Raw genomic sequence first — 19,628 nt, forward strand, 5'->3', positions numbered from 1 at the left:
TATTTTTTTTAAAACAATCATTCTCTTCTTATCTCATGAACATAAATTTTTGCTCTCTGATGATATCAATTACAGGTTTCAATAGTTTTGTTCTGCTCCTTCCATTATCTTTATTTTCTCTAGGATTTGTTGTTGATATTAGAGAATTGCTTCAAATATCTCATAGTTATTGGTTATCTACTTATATTTTTAATAACCTAACAATTTTCTCCAGAGGTAAGTAGGGTATACTAATTTATTTGTTCAAACATGTTATGTATTTGTAAGACAGAATTTTATCAAATTCTCTGTTTATCCACATTTAATAATGAGGCACAAAATGCTTCTTTGTATGCATAGGAAGTACTCATGCTTCTAAGTCCTTAAATTTTTCAGAATAGCTGTAGGTACTTAGGTTTTAGCTTATTTTTTGCTCAGCAATATCTGTTACCAGTCTTCCATCTGTTTCCCGGCTTTCAAAAATTTGTTGTTTTTGTCTGTCATTATTCATTTCCTATTTGCCCTGAAGGTTTAAATCATTTTTTGGTGGAATTTCAGAAAAAAAGAGATAATCTGCCATATTTAACTGGAAGTTGGCAATCGGCTCATAGGTAAGTCTCTGAAATATTAAATTAATAAAAATATGTTGGTTTTGGACTGGCCATTATTATTTTTCTACTTATTCTGATGAAAGCACTTGCCTTCTTACTTTTTAAAAAAATGAGTTTATTTGAGCCAAACTGACAACATTCCGGAGAGCAAGATCTCCAATGCTTTTGCCTTATTACTTGGAGTGACCTGCCCCTGCCCTAGTCCTTATTGTTCTGATGGGGCTGCCAATCATAGGACCTTAGTCCTCTGACCACAAGAGTAGGCAAGTGATCTAATCTGGAAAATTGGTTTTGTTCTCATGGGAGTATGAGTCCAGGGTAAAGGAGTCAAAGGCTGCTGATGGTGCTGACTTTTCTTATTGGTAGCCCCTAGAAGGATTGTCTATGGTTATACCAGGCTGGGTTCTTTGTCGGACATAATAGAAACCACCTCTGATTAGCTTCAACAGGAAAGAGATTTACTGAGACCATATTTATTAGGAGTTCATGAAATTTATGAGAATGCATTAAAATCAGGCTCAGAGAATAATCAGTTATCAAGTGTATTAGTTTCCTACTGCTGCTGTAACAAATTACCATTAATGTAGTGATTCAAAACCAAACACATTTATTTTTTTATAGTTCTGGATGTCAGAAGTATAAAATTAACCCTTTGCACTCGCTTGCTTTTTTCTCGATTCCTTTATTCTAATGCTAACTGTGTCGAGTCACACTCGACATCCGAGTGCAAAAGGTTAAGATCCATTCTTTCTGGTAGCTTCAGGGGAAAATCTATTTCCTTGCCTTTTTGCCATTTCTAGAGGCTGCCTCTTCCTCTCATTCTTCCAACCTCTTGATTACATGGACACATCTCTCCCTCTGGTCTCCTTCTTTCCTCTTAAAAGTAATCTTGTGATGACTTTAAGCATATCCAATAATCCTGGATAATCTCTCCATCTCATGAGGCTTAATTTGATCACATCTTCAGAGTTCCTTTTACCATGTCAGGGAACATATTCACCGGTTCCAGGAATTAGGATGTAGATATCTTTGGGGAGCCATTATTCAGCTAACTAAACCAAGGAAGGCTAAACAGCCAAGAGCACCGCTGGATTGCAGCACAACATAGTCATGAACCCCCAGTGCTATCAACACTGAATATGCACAAACTGTGTTGTCAACTGAGACTGCAGAGCTGCCCTGGTCCTCCCTTTTCCCAAGTGAGGCATTGCTGATTAGTTATCATCCAATATCCATCCTCTTCTTTAGTAATGGAATTTTCAGCTGGTCACATGAACACACAGAATAACCATCTTCTCGGCCTTCCTGATTCTAGGCATGGCCATGTGACCAAGTTTTGGAGAATGAGGTGTAAGTGGAACTGTCTTATGATGCTTCTGAGAACCTTTCTTAGAAGATAGTTGAGATTTTCCTGGTTCTTCATCCTTTCATGCATTCTGCTGCCAATTTGGACCTTGAGGACCAGGGCCTCACCCTAAGGTGTGTGCGATGAGCAGAATGCCCCTGGGGCAGAGCTGCTATTGTTAACTCTAGACTTCTTGTCCCCAGGCTCAGTTTATGTGAGAGAGAATTAAAATTCTATCTTGTTTAAGCCACTGCTATGGGTTTTCTATCATGTTTAGTGGAACTTAATCCTAAATGATACACTTGTTTAACTTATCCTTCAGTTCAGTGAGCTGTTCCTGTATCATTCTCATAAGCTTTTTTTTTTCTTAAGTTAAGAAAGATTTTGTTTCTGAGCCTGCTGGAAAGAATTGTAACAGCCAAAGGAAGGTTTAGAATGTCACATACTGATAACTTCACAGTGATACTATCATAGTCAGAAAACTGATTACTGAATCCTTCAGCCCAGCAGTTCTCAACAGAGGAGATACTGTATACCCATGGGGGACTTTCAAAATGTGTGGACTCATTTTGGCTTCTTAAAATGAATGGAGGGTGCTCTAGCATTTAGTGGGCTGGGACTAGAAATGCTAGCTATTCTGCAATATACAAAACAAATTCATAAAGCAAAAAATTGTTCTGGAATTGAATGAGACTTTTGAATGTTCTACAGGACTTTCATGTAGATATAAAACTCATTTATAATGATCTGTGCCTAGAACCCAACTCTATTCTCCTATATAATAAAAGGCTAATATGCAAATAGACTGAACAGTGGAACAAACGAACAACCGGTCACTATGATGTGCGCTGACCACCAGGGGGTGCATGCAGAACATGGCAGTGTCAGCAGCAGGTGGCAGCGGTGTTGGCTGCTGTGGGAGGTGGAGCAGTTGAGCAGGGGCACCAGACCCAGGCGGGGCGCCAGTCACTGTCATCGGGGTGAGCCTCTGGTGGTTACTGAAAATTCTTTGCTCCCGCATGCTGCGGTCCCGCCAGGCACTCCCACCCACTGTGTCGCCCTGCGCTGGCCCCGATCACTCAGCTCCATCAGTAGGTGCAAGCGGCTGCCAGCCACCATCGCCCCTGAGGGCTTCTCCACCTCCCCCTGCTCCTGAGGGGCTATCAGGGCAGCAGCCGCCACTCGCATCTGCTGACAGTGCTGGCCCTGCTCACACCTGCTGCTGGTGCCAGCCCCAATTGCTCCGTGCCGTCAGTGGGTACAAGCAGTGGTGACAGGAGTGGGGCTGCAGGCAGACAGGGGACCAGGGGCCATGGCGGGAGGGGCTGGGCAGGGGTGTGGAGGACCTGAGACCCGCTCCTGTGCCCACAGCAGCCTCGCAGCCCAGTTTCTTTTTCTTTTTTTTTTTTACAGAGAGGAAAGGAGAGGGACAGAGAGCTAGAAACATCGATGAGAGAGAAACATCGACCAGCTGCCTCTTGCACACCCCCTACCGGGGATGTGCCCGCAACCAATGTACATGCCCTTGACCGGAATCGAACCTGGGACCTTTCAGTCCGCAGACCGACGCTCTATCCACTGAGCCAAACCGGTTTTGGCGCAGCCCAGTTTCTTGCAAAGTGCATGAATTCGTGCACTGGGCCCTAGTTTTATATAAAGTTCTATATATTTTTAAGTTCACTAAATGTTCTAGGAATGTAGCTACTATGTGAACCAAGAGAAGATTAAACATTGTTTGCTGGGAACATTACTAAGAAGTGTTCATTATTTTGAAAACTCATGGCTCTGCCAACAGTGCCCATGGTATGTGCATCTCCAGTACTTGATCAAACTTGTGGTTGTTGGATTCACAGTGATAGTACCCATAGGTCTGAGCCTCTGAGTGCCTAAGAGTTTACATTCTGATATATATTATTTTACTATAAGTGCGTTTTAGTTATTCTTTGTTTTATAGTTAGACTAGAGGCCCGGTGCACGAAATTCATGCATGGAGGGAGGAGGTCCCCTCAGCCAAGCCTACACCCTCTCCAATCCGGGACCCCTCAGGGGATGTCTGACTGCTGGTTTTGGCCCGACCCCTGCTGGCCTGGTCACCCCCAACTGCCTCCCCTGCTGGCCTGGTCGCCCCTCACTGCCCCGCCTGCCGGCCTGGTTGCCCCACACAGCCTGCTGGTCAGTCGTTTGGTCGTCCCTCGCTAACCCCCCTGCCAGCCTGGTCGCCCCATGCAGCCTGCTGTTCGGTTGTTACTGTGAGGACGTCATGACCAATTTGCATATTACCCTTTTATTAGTATAGATCATTATGTTGGTTTACAAATGTTTTGGGTAAATTATATTACCCATGCATTTTATTTCAGGATAGCAGAGGTGGCATTATAAAATGTTTGTTATAAAGAGGGGGCGTTGCCCTAACTGGTTTGGCTCAGTGGATAGAGCATCGGCCTGCAGACTGAAGGGTCCCTGGTTCAATTCTGGTCAAGGGCATGTACCTTGGTTGAGGGCACATCCCCAGTAGGGGGTGTGCAGGAGGCAGTTGATTGATGCTTCTCTCTCATCGATATTTCTAGCTCTCTATCCCTTTCCCTTCCTCTCTGTAAAAAAATCAATAAAATATATTTGAAAAAATAAATAAATAAAAAGGGGGCATTAGGCCTGATAGAGCTCTGGCCAGTAAAAACAAACACAAGCCCCAAAACAGACAAATAAACACAATCCATGAGTGGAAATAACATCTGGAGGATGTTTAGTCTGTTTTCCATAGGTTGGCATGAGTTCTGTGGGCCTGGGTAGAGCTGAGCCTTGGACTCCTTTGGAAAGGCACAGGGGCTTCTCTAAACGCCTCTTATTAGCCCTTAACATTACCTTGACTCTGACCAGCCACGTCATGGGTTACGCCTGTCTTCCTCTGGTGAATTATTTTGTAACTGACCTTGCACACCAGCCATTTCTGTTCAGCTTCCACATTATTCCCTTCGTGACAATGGAAATCAGTATTTTTAGGTGCTGAATCCAGATAAATCCATATAGAAAAAACAAATCTGACTTCACTTTTACTTTCTGTATGGACAGGCCTCATTAGCATGTTTTCCATACGAATAAGGACTGTCAGGTACCATATGTTATTCACCACATGGCATTATGCCTGTTTTCAAGGCATATTTTAATATAGCACAAAGGCAAAAGATTTAAACTGAAATGCTTGCTGTGTATTGTGGTTTAAACTTTCTGGTTGTCATGAAGCCTGAGAACGTTAGCTTTCTCTTTTTAACTTTTTTTTTTTAATGTTAGCTTTCTACGTATATGCCATAGAATGAGCTCTCAAAAAATTAACCTAGAAAAATTAACTGAGCAGAAGAAACTTTGGGCAAAATTTTAAAATTTTAGCTCAATCTAGGCAAGGCCTCAGATACTTTATGATAACAGGCCATTTTACTAGTTGGACAAAAAGGAAACTAGGGAAGACCCTGTCTGATAAGGAAGTAGAAACCATAATTTCCCTATTTTAGTTATTAAAGGCACAAGGATTAGACTATTTAAAGCACAATCTTCCATATTGAAGATTACTTCATTAATTTATGAAATATTTATTGAGGACTTCATATCAGGAACAATCCAGCGTATGGATCTGGAGCCGGAGCAGAACAGTGAAGAATTCTCTTCTCCTCTTGGCAGACGTGACAGTGTCTCCAGCAGTGGTTTCCAGGGTGTTAGCAGTGCAAGCTGCAGCACTCATTTCCTCACTTTGCACCACCCCCCCCCCCCCCCGCCATCCTGGTGGCTCACATCCTTTTGCAAACTTCTTTCTTGTCTGAATGGGCCAGAGTCAGTTTCTTCCTAGAGACCATTTTCTTTTAATAAATTGTTTTTGCTCTTTAAGTAAATTTTTGTTGTTGGAAACTAAGAACCCTGATAACCAAATACACTTAGTAGTAACTAAGAACATTGCGCCTTAATGACCATATTAAGTGTTTGGACCTTTATCACAGAAACAAAAGGAAGCCATTTAAGGCTTTTAAGCCGCAGGAATGGCTGGGATGGCAGAAACAGGATGAAGTCTGTATTTGCAGAATCCTCTCAGATGGCAATGAAGAGGGTCTTAGGGGAGACCAAGAAATAGATGATGTTAGCTTAGACTAAGACAGAGAGAAGTGCATGGACAGAAGGGTTGTTTAGCAAGTGAACCTGCTATGATTGGAATGTCTGGGGATAAAGGAAAATAGAGACATCAGGGTTTGTTTGCAGTTTCCTGCTTCCTGAATTGGTTGGTGTTGGCTGCATAAATTTAACTACTTTGGTTTGGTTTTGTGTGTGTGTTGTTTTTTTTGTTGTTGTTTTTTGGTTGTTTGGTTTGTCTTGTTAATCCTTACTCAAGGATATTTTACCATTGATTTATTTTTTTTTTTTAGAGAGAGAGTGGAAGGGAGAGGGAGAAACACCAATGTGAGAGAGAAACATCAATGTGAGAGAGACATATTGATTTGTTGCCTCTCACAGGTGCTCCGACCAGGGCCGGGGATTGAGCCTGCAACTGTGATACGTGCCCTTGACCAGAACAGAATCCGGGACTTTTCAGTCTGCAGGCTGACTCTCTATCCCCTGAACCAAACTGGCTAGGGCTAACTACTCTGTTTTACAACCTTAATTGCTATCATGGATTTAATGGATTTTTCCAAATTGCACATAAATTGCCTTTAGATCTGTGAATTCAGTCCATGTTTTAATGCTTGGCTCTCACCAACGAGGAGAAATGTAGTTGGCCTCTGCGTCACACTGAGAAATAGTAGTCCGTGCTGAGGCTTCATCTGCAACACTGAGTCAGTACATCCCTGGGCTCTTAGGAGTGGGAGGAAAGCAATTTTAGAGAAATCACATTTGGGCTGCCATCTGTCGTGCATGGGTTTTGCTCTTTACACATAACTGGTGAATAAAACATTTAACAGGCGGGAGCTAGAACCTGATATGCAGCATCTCCATTCATGAGAAAATTACATATTTTATTTTCTGTGTAAGGACATTGTTTAAATGTCCTTCTAGGCTTGTTAATGTATCCTCAGTTGAATGAATTATTACCTCAAGTCCACTACCATCAGCACTTACCACATGACCTAACGTCCCAAAACTGGAAGTAATATTTGTTGCTACCTGGTGTTCACAGTCTCCTCAAATGTGAGTCGAGCCATGTTTGATACCTTTTCCAAATCTGACTTATTTACAACTTTCCCCAAAGTCATGAGATTTTCAATTTTTGTGTAGTTGTTTTGTACCAGTTACTTTGCCAACCACTAATACATATATATTTATACACCCTCACATTCCATGTATGTGTGTATTTCTCACTCTAACCATGTACAGTAGGTACTGCTGACCCCATTTTATGAGGAATTGAGGTCCACGTTTACAAATTCTAATTTAAACCCAGATATGTGTCACTGGGCCCATACGAAACGACTGTGCCACAAAATCATCTGACTTACATTTGTTCTTCTTTATTCTGTGTCTTCAAACATTAGATAAGTTCCACTACAAAAAAGGGAAAACGCTAGACCTGGAGTCAAAAGACATGGCTTGAATCTAGCTTTGAACCCTAGATTTACTACCAGGGGAATAAACTTGGACAAATCACTTGACACCTCAGAGCCTCTGATGGTAATACATCTGTTATATGATATTTGTGAGGATTAAATGAGCAACATTTACAGGGATTATTTATAAACAATAAAGCATTATGCAGTGAAGCTGGATCCTGGGTCCGGGTGAGGCCGTGAGCCCCTGGATCCGGGTGAGGCTGGGTCCCGGGTCTGGGTGAGGCCGCGCGCTCCTGGGTCCAGGTGAGGCCACGCGCCCCCTGGGTCCGGGTGAGGCCACATGCCCCTGAGTCCGGGTGAAGCCGTGCCCCTGGGTCCGGCCAAGACCAAACCAGAGGGAGTCGGACCTGCATTACCACCATTTGTCCACCATCCAGAGCTGAGGGGTCAGTGCCAACATGTACACATAAGGAACTGGTGGACATTGATATTGGGTCTCAAAAGAACTGTTGGTCCAGAAAGAAACTCACTACAGACTGATTCATTTGCCTGTCAGCATAACTATTATTGCTCGTCTCACATTCAGTTCTTATAAGTATATCTCTAGTGACACATGATCTCGCTCACCTAGGGGAAATGATGAACAACATAGACTGATGAAAAAGAACAGAACCAGAAACAAGGAGGCATCGATCGGACTATCAGGCCTCAGAGGGAGGATGGGGGACGGTGGAGGGAGGGGGGAGAGATCAACCAAAGGACTTGTGTGCATGCATATGAGCCTAACCAATGGTTAAGTTCAACAGGGGGTTGGGGCATCCGTGGGGAGGGGTGTGGGATGGGAATGGGGGGATGAGGACAAATATGTGACACCTTAATCAATAAAGAAATTTAAAAAAATAAAAATAAAAATAAAGGGGAAAAAAAGCATTATGCAAATGTAGATATCATTATTAATTTACTTGCCCTAATGGTTGAATTTCTGGAACTCAAGTCTTAGGCAAATGTTATCTGTGTTTCGATAGCCAGAGCAATATTACTAACAGCAGTACCAACCATCATGGCAATTTTTATATTTGCTCAGTTTTTGTTTTTTTTTTTTTTTTTTTTTTTTTTTAATTTCTTTATTGTTTAAGGTGTCACATATTTTTCCTCATCCCCCCATTCCCATCCCACCCCTCTCCCCACGCATGCCCCAATCCCCTGTTGAACTTAACCGTTGGATAGGCTTATATGCATGCATACAGGTCCTTTGGTTGAACTCTCCCCCTCCCCCCACCCTCCCCCTACCCTCCCCTATCCTCCCTCTGAGGCCCGATAGTCCGATCGATGCCTCCTTGCTTCTGGTTCTGTTCTTGTTCCTCAGTCTATGTTGTTCATCATTTCCCCTAGATGAGCGAGATCATATGTCACTAGATATATACTAATAAGAACTGAATGTGAGACGAGCAATAATAGTTATGCTGACAGGCAAATGAATCAATCTGTAGCGAGCTTCCCCCTGGACCAACAGTTCTTTTGAGACCCAATTTCAATGTCCAGTAGTTCCTTATGTGTACATGTCAGCACTGACCCCTCAGCTCTGGATGGTGGACAAATGGTGGTAATGAAGGTCCGACTCCCTCTGGTTTGGTCTCGGCCGAACCCAGGGGCACGGCGTCACCCGGACTAAGGGGCACGTGGCCTCACCCATACCCAAGGGGCGCGTAGTCTCACCCGGGCCTGGGACCCCGCCTCACCCGGATGGATCCAGGGGCACACGGCCTCACCCGGACCCAGGATCTGGCTTCACCCGTACCCAGGGACGCTTGGCCTCTCCCAGACCCAGGGGCACGTGGCCTCACCCGGGCTTAGTTGCACAAGGCCTCACCTGGTTCCAGGGACACATGGTCTCTCCTGGACCCAGGGACGCTTGGCCTCTCCCAGACCCAGGGCCACTTGGGCTCACCCGGGCCTAGGTGCACGAGGCCTCATCCGGATCCAGGGATGCATGGTCTCACCCGGACCCAGGGACGCTTAGCCTCTCCCAGACCCAGGGGCAAGTGACCTCACCCGGGCCTAGGTGCACGAGGCCTCATCCGGATCCAGGGACACATGGTCGCACCCGGACCCAGGGACGCTTGGCCTCTCCCAGACCCAGGGCCACCTGGGCTCACCCGGGCCTAGGTGTACGAGGCCTCACCCGGATCCAGGGACACATGGTCTCACCCGGACCCAGGGACGCTTGGCCTCTCCTAGACCCAGGGCCACTTGGGCTCACCCGGGCCTAGGTGCACGAGGCCTCACCCGGATCCAGGGACACACTGTCTTACCCAGACCCAGGGATGCTTGGCCTCTCCCAGACCCAGGGCCACTTGGGCTCACCCGGGCCTAGGTGCACGAGGCCTCACCCGGATCCAGGGACACATGGTCTCACCCGGACCCAGGGATGCTTGGCCTCTCCCAGACCCAGGGCCACTTGGGCTCACCCGGGCCTAGGTGCACCAGGCCTCACCCGGATCCAGGGACACATGGTCTCACCCGGACCGAGGGACTATTTGCTCAGTTTTCACATTTTATTTTGCTCTTACAACAGTGCTGTGAGGCACTGCCACTGTATAAAATTTATGGAACAGCTGCAATAAGAAGTCCTCCAGTGTCAGAGAGAATCAGAAATAAAATTAGGATTTAATTCTACCTTTCACAGTGCACTTCCCTTCTTTAGAATACTTTTGCTTAACACCATTTATGGAAAAAAGAAATGTAACTTAAGCATCTGTGGTTAAATTTAGCAGATAATATTGAAAGATGAGACTAGAAGAATATAGTTAGAGGGAGCCTACTTAAAATGAATTGTTATCTGCTGGGGGAAAATTGGATTTCAGGCATTCCTAGAGCTCAGTCTAGCTATTATTCATCACTAAGGGGGAACGTGTGTTATAACTGTACCTAAAATACTTTTTTAAAAACAACTTTGAATTAATATATGAAAGCGATATATATTTTTTTCTATGCAAGACGTTCCCTACTTACTGATATGTCCAGACAGTGGACTAGCAAACCCTCAGGGGAAAGTAAAACTTAACAAACAACAGATAATTATCACTCAGGGACTCTTTTAACATTTAAATTGTTTGCCTTTGCCAAATAGAGGTTATAAGCACAAATTGTTTTATTATTAGCTTAAGTGCTTTGCTGATCTTAAGCAATGAATATTTTTAGCTCTGTTTGTATAACCCATAGGGTTTAAGTAAAACATTGAAGAATTTCATTTGACAGGTATATTTTGGCATGGAAGTCGTCCAAATGAAAGTGTCATTAAGTTGGTTTCACTTATTCTTACACTGTAACATATTTCTAAGTGGGAAGACATGTATTTCTTTACAACTCCTGGGCTTTCCTCTGCTTCTTTGGTCACTTTATTCCAAGAGAGGAGGGATGACTTACTGTTTGGTTGAATTAGAGAGAGGAACTGGGTTTGCTTAGTCCTGAGTTTGGGCGTGACTATTGTTTCCCTCCCAGGTGAATAGAGAAGAGCAAGCTATTTTGCAGGAGGAGGAGGATAAACTAGGTTCAAAGAAGATAACTGCCTGGGTTCTGGTGACTTTTTTAAGTTTTTACTTACAGTTCTTTTCTGGGGCCTGGTTGAATTCTTGCATTGGGTTCTATGAGATGTCTGTGTCCTTATAATAAATCCTCTCTCTCTCTCTCTCTTTTTTTTTATTTTTATAAAGGTAGCACTAATCATTTTCTTTTACATGTGCCCAAAGTATCTTAACTAAAATTTTATTTAGTTGTAGTTAACACAATAAGTGATCTTACACAAGCTATTTGAGAAAGAGGCTGCTAGTACATGCATTTATTGGTATAGCCATGTTAGGTGATGTAATGAAATTTTATTTTAAATATTCTTATTGCTATAAAACATTATTTATAATATGTAAAGAGAGCATAAAATATGGCCATGTATTTTTAAAGCAAATCTGGCCAGTTTTATTAAGTAGAAATATATTTCTAATTAAAGAGGTTTTTGTTATTGTTTAATTTGTGGAAGAAAACAGTTGAGTTAATGAGAAAAATTAATCAAATGTTGATAGAAGACACATACTGGGGATCAGGAGTAATCTGTTCAACCTTGTCAAAATATCTACAAAATACTCATATGAAAAGAAATGTGGTATTTAGTAGTGTTTTGTTTTTTAAATCCTCACCCGAGGATATTTTGCCATTGATTTTCAGAGAGAGTGGAAGAGAGAGGGAAAGACAGAGAAATATCAATGTGAGAGAAACACATTGATTTGTTGCCTCCTACACAGGCCCGACCAGGGCCCAGGCTGGGGAGGAACCTGCAACCGGGGTAGATGCCCTTGACCAGAATTGAACCTGGGACCCTTTGGTCCACAGGCCGACACTCTATCCACTCAGTCAAACCGGCTAGGGCTAATAGTGTTTTCTTAAATATACACTAGAGGCCCGGTGCACGAAATTCGTGCACTTGGGGGGGGGTGTCCTTCAGCCCAGCCTGCGCTCTCTGGCAGTCCGGGAGCCCTCGGGGGATGTGCTACTGATGTGGGGAGCGGGCCTAAGCCATCAGTCGAACATCCTTAGTGCTGCCACGGAAGCAGGAGAGGCTCCCGCCACTGCCACTGTGCTTGCCAGCCGTGAGCCCAGCTTCTGGCTGAGCGGTGGTCCCCCTGTGGGAGCACACTGACCACCAGGGGGAAGCTCCTGTGTTGAGCATCTTCCTCCTGGTGGTCAGTGTGCGTCATAGCGACCTGTTATTCTGCTGTTTGGTCAATTTGCATATTAGCCTTTTATTATATAGGATTTTTATTGATTTCAGAGAGGAAGGGAAAGGGAGAGAGAGGTAGAAACATCAATAATGAGAGAGAATCATCTATTGACTGCCTCCTGCATGCCCCACACTGGGGATTGAGCCCACAACCTGGGCATGTGCCCTGAATCAGAAATCGAACTATAACCTCCTGGTTAATGGGTTGACGCTCAACCACTAAGCCACACTGGCCAGGCTGAAATCTTAATATCTCATCCAAAAACACCCTCACAGAAACATTCAGAATAATGTTTGACCAGCCAAGTTGACTCATGAAATTGACCATCCAAAGGGGTAATCTTCTCATTTTCTCAGAGATTGAATAAGTTTAGGAAATGGCATTGTTAATTTGCCAAAAATGCAGTTCTCTTGATGTTTCATATAAATAGAACAGTATGTACCTGACAAACTAATTAGGCTATCATAGAGTTAATAATGGGGGTGATAAAAATAATTTCTAATAATAAAAAGACATATTTACCTCTAGAAATTTCCTTTTTCCTGAACTTTTTACAAAACTAAAGGTTTTAAAATGTCATTCATGTTGACATTTTTCTTTTTTATTAACATTTATATTTTGTGAGTTCCTCATAGCAGATATTGTGAGTTTTGCATTTTAATAAGTGTTTTGAATTTAGATTTAGCATTCCTTCTTAAATATTCACTAAGGCCCAGAAATGAAAATGTTCCCATATGGAAAATCATACATTTGAACACAAGTTAACCTATAGTTTCTTTACACAAAGGCTGCTTAGTTTTATATGTAAGATATTAAACCTTGTAGGGAACTTATGTAAGTGTAAAAGAGTCCTGAAGAAGATTTGCCAAAGAGATAATAATGGGGAGATGAAAAGGGAACTAGGGTTGAGAAAATAGGGGAAGTTCAAAGAGGACTTTAAATCTATCTGAATTATACTGTATAAAACATTGATACAAAGAATATAGGCTCTTATCGCTTGTGTAATTAGCAATAAATAATAATATATCTGGTCTGACTTCCTTATTTTGCTGATTGCAGAATGGTGGCTTAGAGAGGTCGAGAGGCTCAAGGAAGGTCACCCTGCTTAGTCAATGGTAGAGACAGGACTAGAAGCCAGGTTTCCTGACACTCGGTCCCAGGCTCTGTCTAAATATCCAGTCAGCAATGTACTAAAAAGATCAAAAATGGCTTTTTTGCAGACATTGAATACAGAAAACATTAGCTAGTTTAGAAGGGTGGTAGATTTTCATATAGAAACTCAATTGGAAGATCTAAGTTTAATTTTATTTTCCAGAACCAGCGGGAAAAAGGAGCAAAGTGTCTTGGAGAAGGGACTGAAGAACTGGTGGATCTGGAGATGGGTAAGGGAAAGAGGGCACAGCAGGCACCTGGTAGGGCTGGAGTCCAGGTGGCACATGGTGAGTGGTCAAATATGGGTCCCCTAGAGTGTGAAAAAGACTTAGCAGTCGCCTATCCTGAGTCCTGAAAGTTGTCTTAGTAGTTTAACCTCTGTGAGCATAAAGATCTAATTATTTATATAAATGATTTCTGTTGAACTCTGAACCTGAATCTAGGTTTTTAAGGTCTTCTAGTTAAGTGTTATTTGGAAATAAAACAGTACTTAATTGTATTAAGCACACACATACACATATATATAAGTCAGGGTTTCAATAATATGCTTTTCTTTGTATACAAAACTAATATTATCTATCCTCACTTTGAGTTATTTTTAATACACTTATATTCTGGTTTTCTATCTTGTCAAAATTTAAGACACACTTCCACAAAATAGAACAAAGTCAAAGCAGAAGAAGAGACTTTTAGAGTTGAAGAAGTCCTCGAATCACTTAAGCTAACTTAACTCACCTAGGAATTTAAAGGACAAAAGGCCTGCATTTATGACTTCCCTTTTCCACTATAACCTCCTCTGTGAATGCTCCACGAGGACAAACATGTTTTCTGTTCAACCTTTTATCTGAAACGTTGTGCCTGGCACATAATAGGTGCTCAAAAAAAAAATATTTGTGCAATGAATGAATCCAAAGGCTAAACTTGGAGCTAGTGTCAGAGGTTAAACAATTCTCAGTGCATGGAATATTGCAGCGAGGCTGCTGGCGGGCAAATTGTTATCGACAAAGGGCGAAACCAGCCAATACAAGGAAAAAAGGCTTCTGAGCAGGGAAGTGGCAACTGAATAGATAAATGGCTTGTGAAGGAAGAGTGACAGGTATCCCAAGGTGTCAGGTAAAGTAGAAGCAGATTAGGAATAGAAACCAAGTCTTCTGGCTCCTGGACTAATATTCTTTACAGTATACCACTTCACTTTCTCTAGAGACTAAGAGACAAGGTCATGACATACAGACTAGGACTGGGTTCAATAAATGCCCCTCCCCCTCCCCACCCTCAGCCTACTTCAGTACATCTCTTGTGCTTTCTGTCTCATCTGTGACACAGGGAAGTTTGTTGTCCTACAAGAGAACTGAGTACTGAAAGTAACACTATGGGCCGAAGTGCATAATTATATCTGCTTCCTATTTATAATCATTGTTAGCAAATCCGGACTGAAAGTGGAAGTTCAAGTATACACTTTAGGACAATGCCAGCCATTTACTTTCTCAGTGAGAAGGAATAGCTTCCATATAAATTTGTATTTATATCGTATTTAGTACAAACATAATTATATATATATATATATATATATATATATATATATATATATATATATGAAATTCTTTTAAACTCCTGTAGCTTTATTACCTGTACAACTCACCGGTATTATTTTGGAGTATTCTTCTATTGCCATCTTGAACAGATATTATTTATTTCAGTTATTTAAACATTTTATCATTTTAATTTTTCACTTAAGACATCTTGACAAGCTTTTTAACTCATGATGTCAGAAACTAATTTTATATCCCACTCCATGATGAGTAGGCAGTAGGCATGTGTTAAATATTTACTGAATAAATGGAGACTTAAAAGTGGAATTTATTGTAGATTCTAAGTTCATTTTGTAGTGTTAGAATAAAATATCTCAAACCCAAAATGGTCTTTTAAAATGAAGAGCCTGTCCCAGTTAGAAAGAGATGGAAAGTATCTAGTTCTTATTCAATCTTTGTCTTCCTGATTTCTGATACTTGACATAGAATTGACCCAGGTGTGTTCTAGAGAGATGGTTTTGAATAAATGAATAACCATTTCATCCTTCTCATATCTTCCACTGGACATTGTGGTTTGTCTCCCCAGCCAGGGGGTTTACCTTCACTACCCACAGCGAGAAGGTTCTGGGTGGAGATTGACCCCATACCAGTAATTCCATCACCTCGACACAGTGAGTTGTTTAGGTCATCCAAAACTAAACCAACTAGTGACTCATACCGATTTAGGCTAATCACTAGTCGCTTCTGTTTACAAAGGTTTTTAATTGTTCTGAGAGAACAACAGAAAGCCAGGTGATCTTCTGGATGAGTGTTGAAACTGCTGCAGTCATTTTGTGACAATGAGGAAGCCAGCATTAGGATGATGCTCTCACCATAGATGTCAGAGCAGAGAGAAGGAAAGAAAAGAAGTCTTTGGCCAAAACCGGTTTGGCTCAGTGGATAGAGCGTCGGCCTGCGGACTGAAAGGTCCCAGGTTCGATTCCGGTCAAGGGCATGTACCTTGGTTGTGGGCACATCCCCGGTAGGGGGTGCGCAGGAGGCAGCTGGTCGGTGTTTCTCTCTCATCGATGTTTCTAATAGCTCTCTATCTCTCTCCTTTCCTCTCTGTAAAAAATCAATAAAATATATTAAAAAAAAAAAAAAAAAAGAAGTCTTTGGTGATATTGTTGAGGCTCTGTCAAGTGAGTCCTATAAAAAAAACATTGAAATCTGACCAGGTTGAGATTTGGAGTGGCTTAAACCTTATACAATTTTCAGAGTTCTCTTTATGAAAAAGAACACAAGATTATAAATGCAAAATTAAGTTCAAATGTGAATATTTCATTAGAATGAAAAATCATACCAAACCATGAATTTTGAAAAGCTGAAAAATGTCACAAATATCCCCAAATCAGCAATATTTTTTTTTTTGTTTATTACCTGCCTATCACATTTTTATGGTTCTTTCCTCCTACTTTTTGGGATGCATTTTCTTTGATGTCCTCTTCATAAGAAAGTAGTATTAGAGAGATTTTGTATTATTGTAGAGAATCCAGTGTTTCCCCTCCCAGAGTTGATCAAAATTTGTTTTGTTTTATTTTGATAACTTAAAAAAGTTTATTTTAGTTTTATAGCATACTTGTAATCCCATGCAAATTGTGCGGATTTAGAAAATTTTGTCACATTTCATATGTGATTTAGAAGATTTTAGGACATTTCAAATTTTTTTGAACAATGATACTTTAAATCTTTTTTTTTTTTAATCCTCACTGGGGGAATATTTTTTCCATTGATTTCTAGAGTGAATGGAAAGGAGGGATGGGGAGGGGGGAGAGAAAGAGGGAGGGAGAGAGAGAAACATTAACGTGAGAGAGACACATGGTTTGGTTGCCTCCCACACTCATCTCTACTGGGGCTGGGGAACCCGCAACTGAGATACTAGTGCCCTTGACTGGAAATGGAACCCGTGACCCTTCGGTCTAACCACTAAAGATTTTCCCCCACACCTTACGTTTATAAGGACCATCTGCAATATGTGCTATCTTGTGAATCTGAAGGGTTTGGAGCCACATGAAAGCTTTCCCACATTCCTTACATTTATGTTTTCTATCCATTGTGATTTTTTTCATGATTTTCAAAACACTGGAGATAAACAAAGGCTCTGCCACATACGTTGCATTTATATGGCTCCTCTCCATATTTCTGATACTCAGATGGCTTGTGTCCAGTGTGACAGCTGGTGTGCCTTGGATGGGGTGAATGATGCATGAAGACTCTTCCACACACACTGAATTCCCATGGTTTTACTCCAGGAAGAGTTTTCTTCTTCAGATTGAGATCTGAAACAAGGCTGCCGTTTTCTCCACATTGACTAGCCTTTTCCGCTTCACAGCCTTTCTATCATATGACTTCTGTTGAGGCCAGGTTCCCGAAGTTTTCCAGCATCACATCTCTCTAGAGTTTCTCCTGGGAGGGACCCAGTAAGGGACCCTTCACTCCTCCAGGATGAAGTTCACAGCCACAGCCTCAAAGACCGCTGAGTCCATTTCCAGGTTCCCTGGGCCTCGCTGAGGTTCCCATGGCCAGTGCATCACGCTGGCCTTTCATGTCTTTAAGCTTGTTTTATACAGTTTGTCATCTGAATCTAGATGAAATTTCCTGGTACTGACACACTTTCAGTAATTGAGTTATGGGTTAACAATCCTCATCTTGTAGGCAAAACCTAGTTCCTATGTAGGACTGATAAGTAATCACTATCTTCTCAGGGAAATTATGGAGGGAACTAGAAGCTCGCATGCTGTGTTGTCAAGGCAACCACTGCCATGCCTTCCCAGCAACAGGATCTGTTCCTATGGTGTTGCCGGTAAAACAATGTTAGTCTGCCACCACAAGCCAGGGATCAATTTGAGAATGATGCCTCTCTTGACGACTAATCAATGAGTGCATTAGCTTCCCAGACAGAGACCACAGCTATGGCAAGCCATGTGAAGCTGATGCATTATCTTCCTTCTCCATTACATTTGAAGTTCTGATGGCAGGACACGTGCTTTCTTTGTTCAATTACATTTATTTGTGAGCCATAGAGATTTTAAATCCCACAGCTGACCCAGAATGTTCAACTGGGCAAGTCTCAGTGGGTTGTTACTTTCAAGAGAAATGAAAAGCCCTAAGTGTATAGAGAACAGCCATTGGTGGAGTGGTCAGTAGTAAACAGAGTGGTAGGAAGGAGTAGTGGTGACTCCAGGAGGATGAAAAGAACCAAACACATGTCATGGAGAATGACTTTCTCCACAAGAAGCTGACATGAGGCTCCAGGGTCCTGCGGATAACTGTACACCCCCTACCATGCCCACCCCCCCAAAAAAAAGGGGGGCACAATATGGTCTCACAACCTTTTGGAGTCTGGACAAAACCACCTTTAAGAAACCAAAAATAAAAAATAAATTCTACATTCTAGGTGTAAGGTGGACCTGATGAATTAGGATCCCTGACTGTAAAATACTAGAATGGTTTATATGCCAGCATCCTTAAGAGCCTGGAGAATATATCCATTAAGGACTGCCTGTGTAAGGATTAGATCCAAAAATTATGACTTGTTTTATCTCTTACCTTAAAAATAATTTAGGTTTGACTTTCTTCTTATGGGTTTGCTAAAACTGCAAGTAAAAATCACATCATTTAAGCATGAATTTTGATTATTCTTAACCATTTAATAATATTCTTTATTAGGAAAGGAATACTTTAAGAATCAGCAAAAATGGGCTTCAATTTCTGGGGGAGTCATCACACCATCAGTCGCTTGCCTTGCACTGCCCTCTTCCTCCCAGCTGAGTCCATCCAGAACAACAAAGGACCCTGGAGGCTGGTGCTCAGAGAATTCCTCATTGGGAACATTTAAATATGGACTCTATATTAGATGACACTATTAAATTTATGTCATTTTTTTTAGATATAATAGTATTGTGATTATGTAGATGAATGTTCTCATTTTTAAATGAGGAGTATGGAATTTTTTTAAAAATATATTTTATTGATTTTCCACAGAGAGGAAGGGAGAGGGATAGAGAGCTAGAAATATCAATGAGAGAGAAACATTGACCAGCTGCCTCCTGCACACCCCCCACCGGGGATGTGCCCGCAACCAATGTACATGCCCTTGACCGGAATCGAACCTGGAACCTTTCAGTCCGCAGACCGATGCTCTATCCACTGAGCCAAACAGGTTTCGGCAGGAGTATGGAATTTTTAAAAAAATATATTTGTTAGTTAATCCTCACCTGAGGATATATTCCCCATTGATTTTTAGACAGAGTGGAAGCAAGGGAGGGGGAAAAACAGAAAGAAACTTTGATGTGAGAGAGACACATTGATTGGTTGCCTATCGCACTCAGATCGAGGTATGTGCCCTTGACCGTAATGAACTCGGGACCTTAAGGTTCCTGGACTGAGGCTCCAACCACTGAGCCAAACCCACGAGGTCCAATTTGCTCATATTTTGTTTAGGGTTTTTGTATCTATGCTCATCAAAGACATTGATGTATAATTTTTTGTGTATGATGTCCTTGCCTGTTTTTTGTATTAGGGTAATGTTGGCCTCATAAAATGAGTTAGGACGCATTCCTTCCTCTTCAATTTTTTAGAAGAGGTTGAGAGTGATTGGTATTAAGTCATCTTTGAATACTTGGTAGTATTCGCCAGTGAAGCCATCTGGTTCTGGACTTCTGTTTTGGGGGAGG

At 42.0% G+C, this 19,628-nt stretch overlaps 1 protein-coding gene across 10 annotated transcripts in view; it reads left to right on the top strand.

Moving 5' to 3' along the window:
* Positions 1-19,628, top strand: part of ACYP2 (acylphosphatase 2) — a 174,716-nt gene that overhangs the window by 44,754 nt on the left and 110,334 nt on the right. For 7 of the 10 annotated variants that reach the window (XM_054728201.1, XM_054728202.1, XM_054728200.1 and 4 more), the window contains one exon: positions 13,548-13,671. In XM_054728201.1, coding sequence (XP_054584176.1) covers positions 13,548-13,671 — 124 coding nt within the window. Of the gene's footprint in view, positions 1-10,961; positions 11,053-13,547; positions 13,672-19,628 lie in introns of all 10 variants that reach the window. The other 3 variants (XM_054728206.1, XM_054728204.1, XM_054728209.1) reach the window with 2 other exon arrangements.

The sequence above is a fragment of the Eptesicus fuscus genome, chromosome 16 (genome assembly GCF_027574615.1).
Source record: "Eptesicus fuscus isolate TK198812 chromosome 16, DD_ASM_mEF_20220401, whole genome shotgun sequence".
Taxonomy (NCBI): domain Eukaryota; kingdom Metazoa; phylum Chordata; class Mammalia; order Chiroptera; family Vespertilionidae; genus Eptesicus; species Eptesicus fuscus.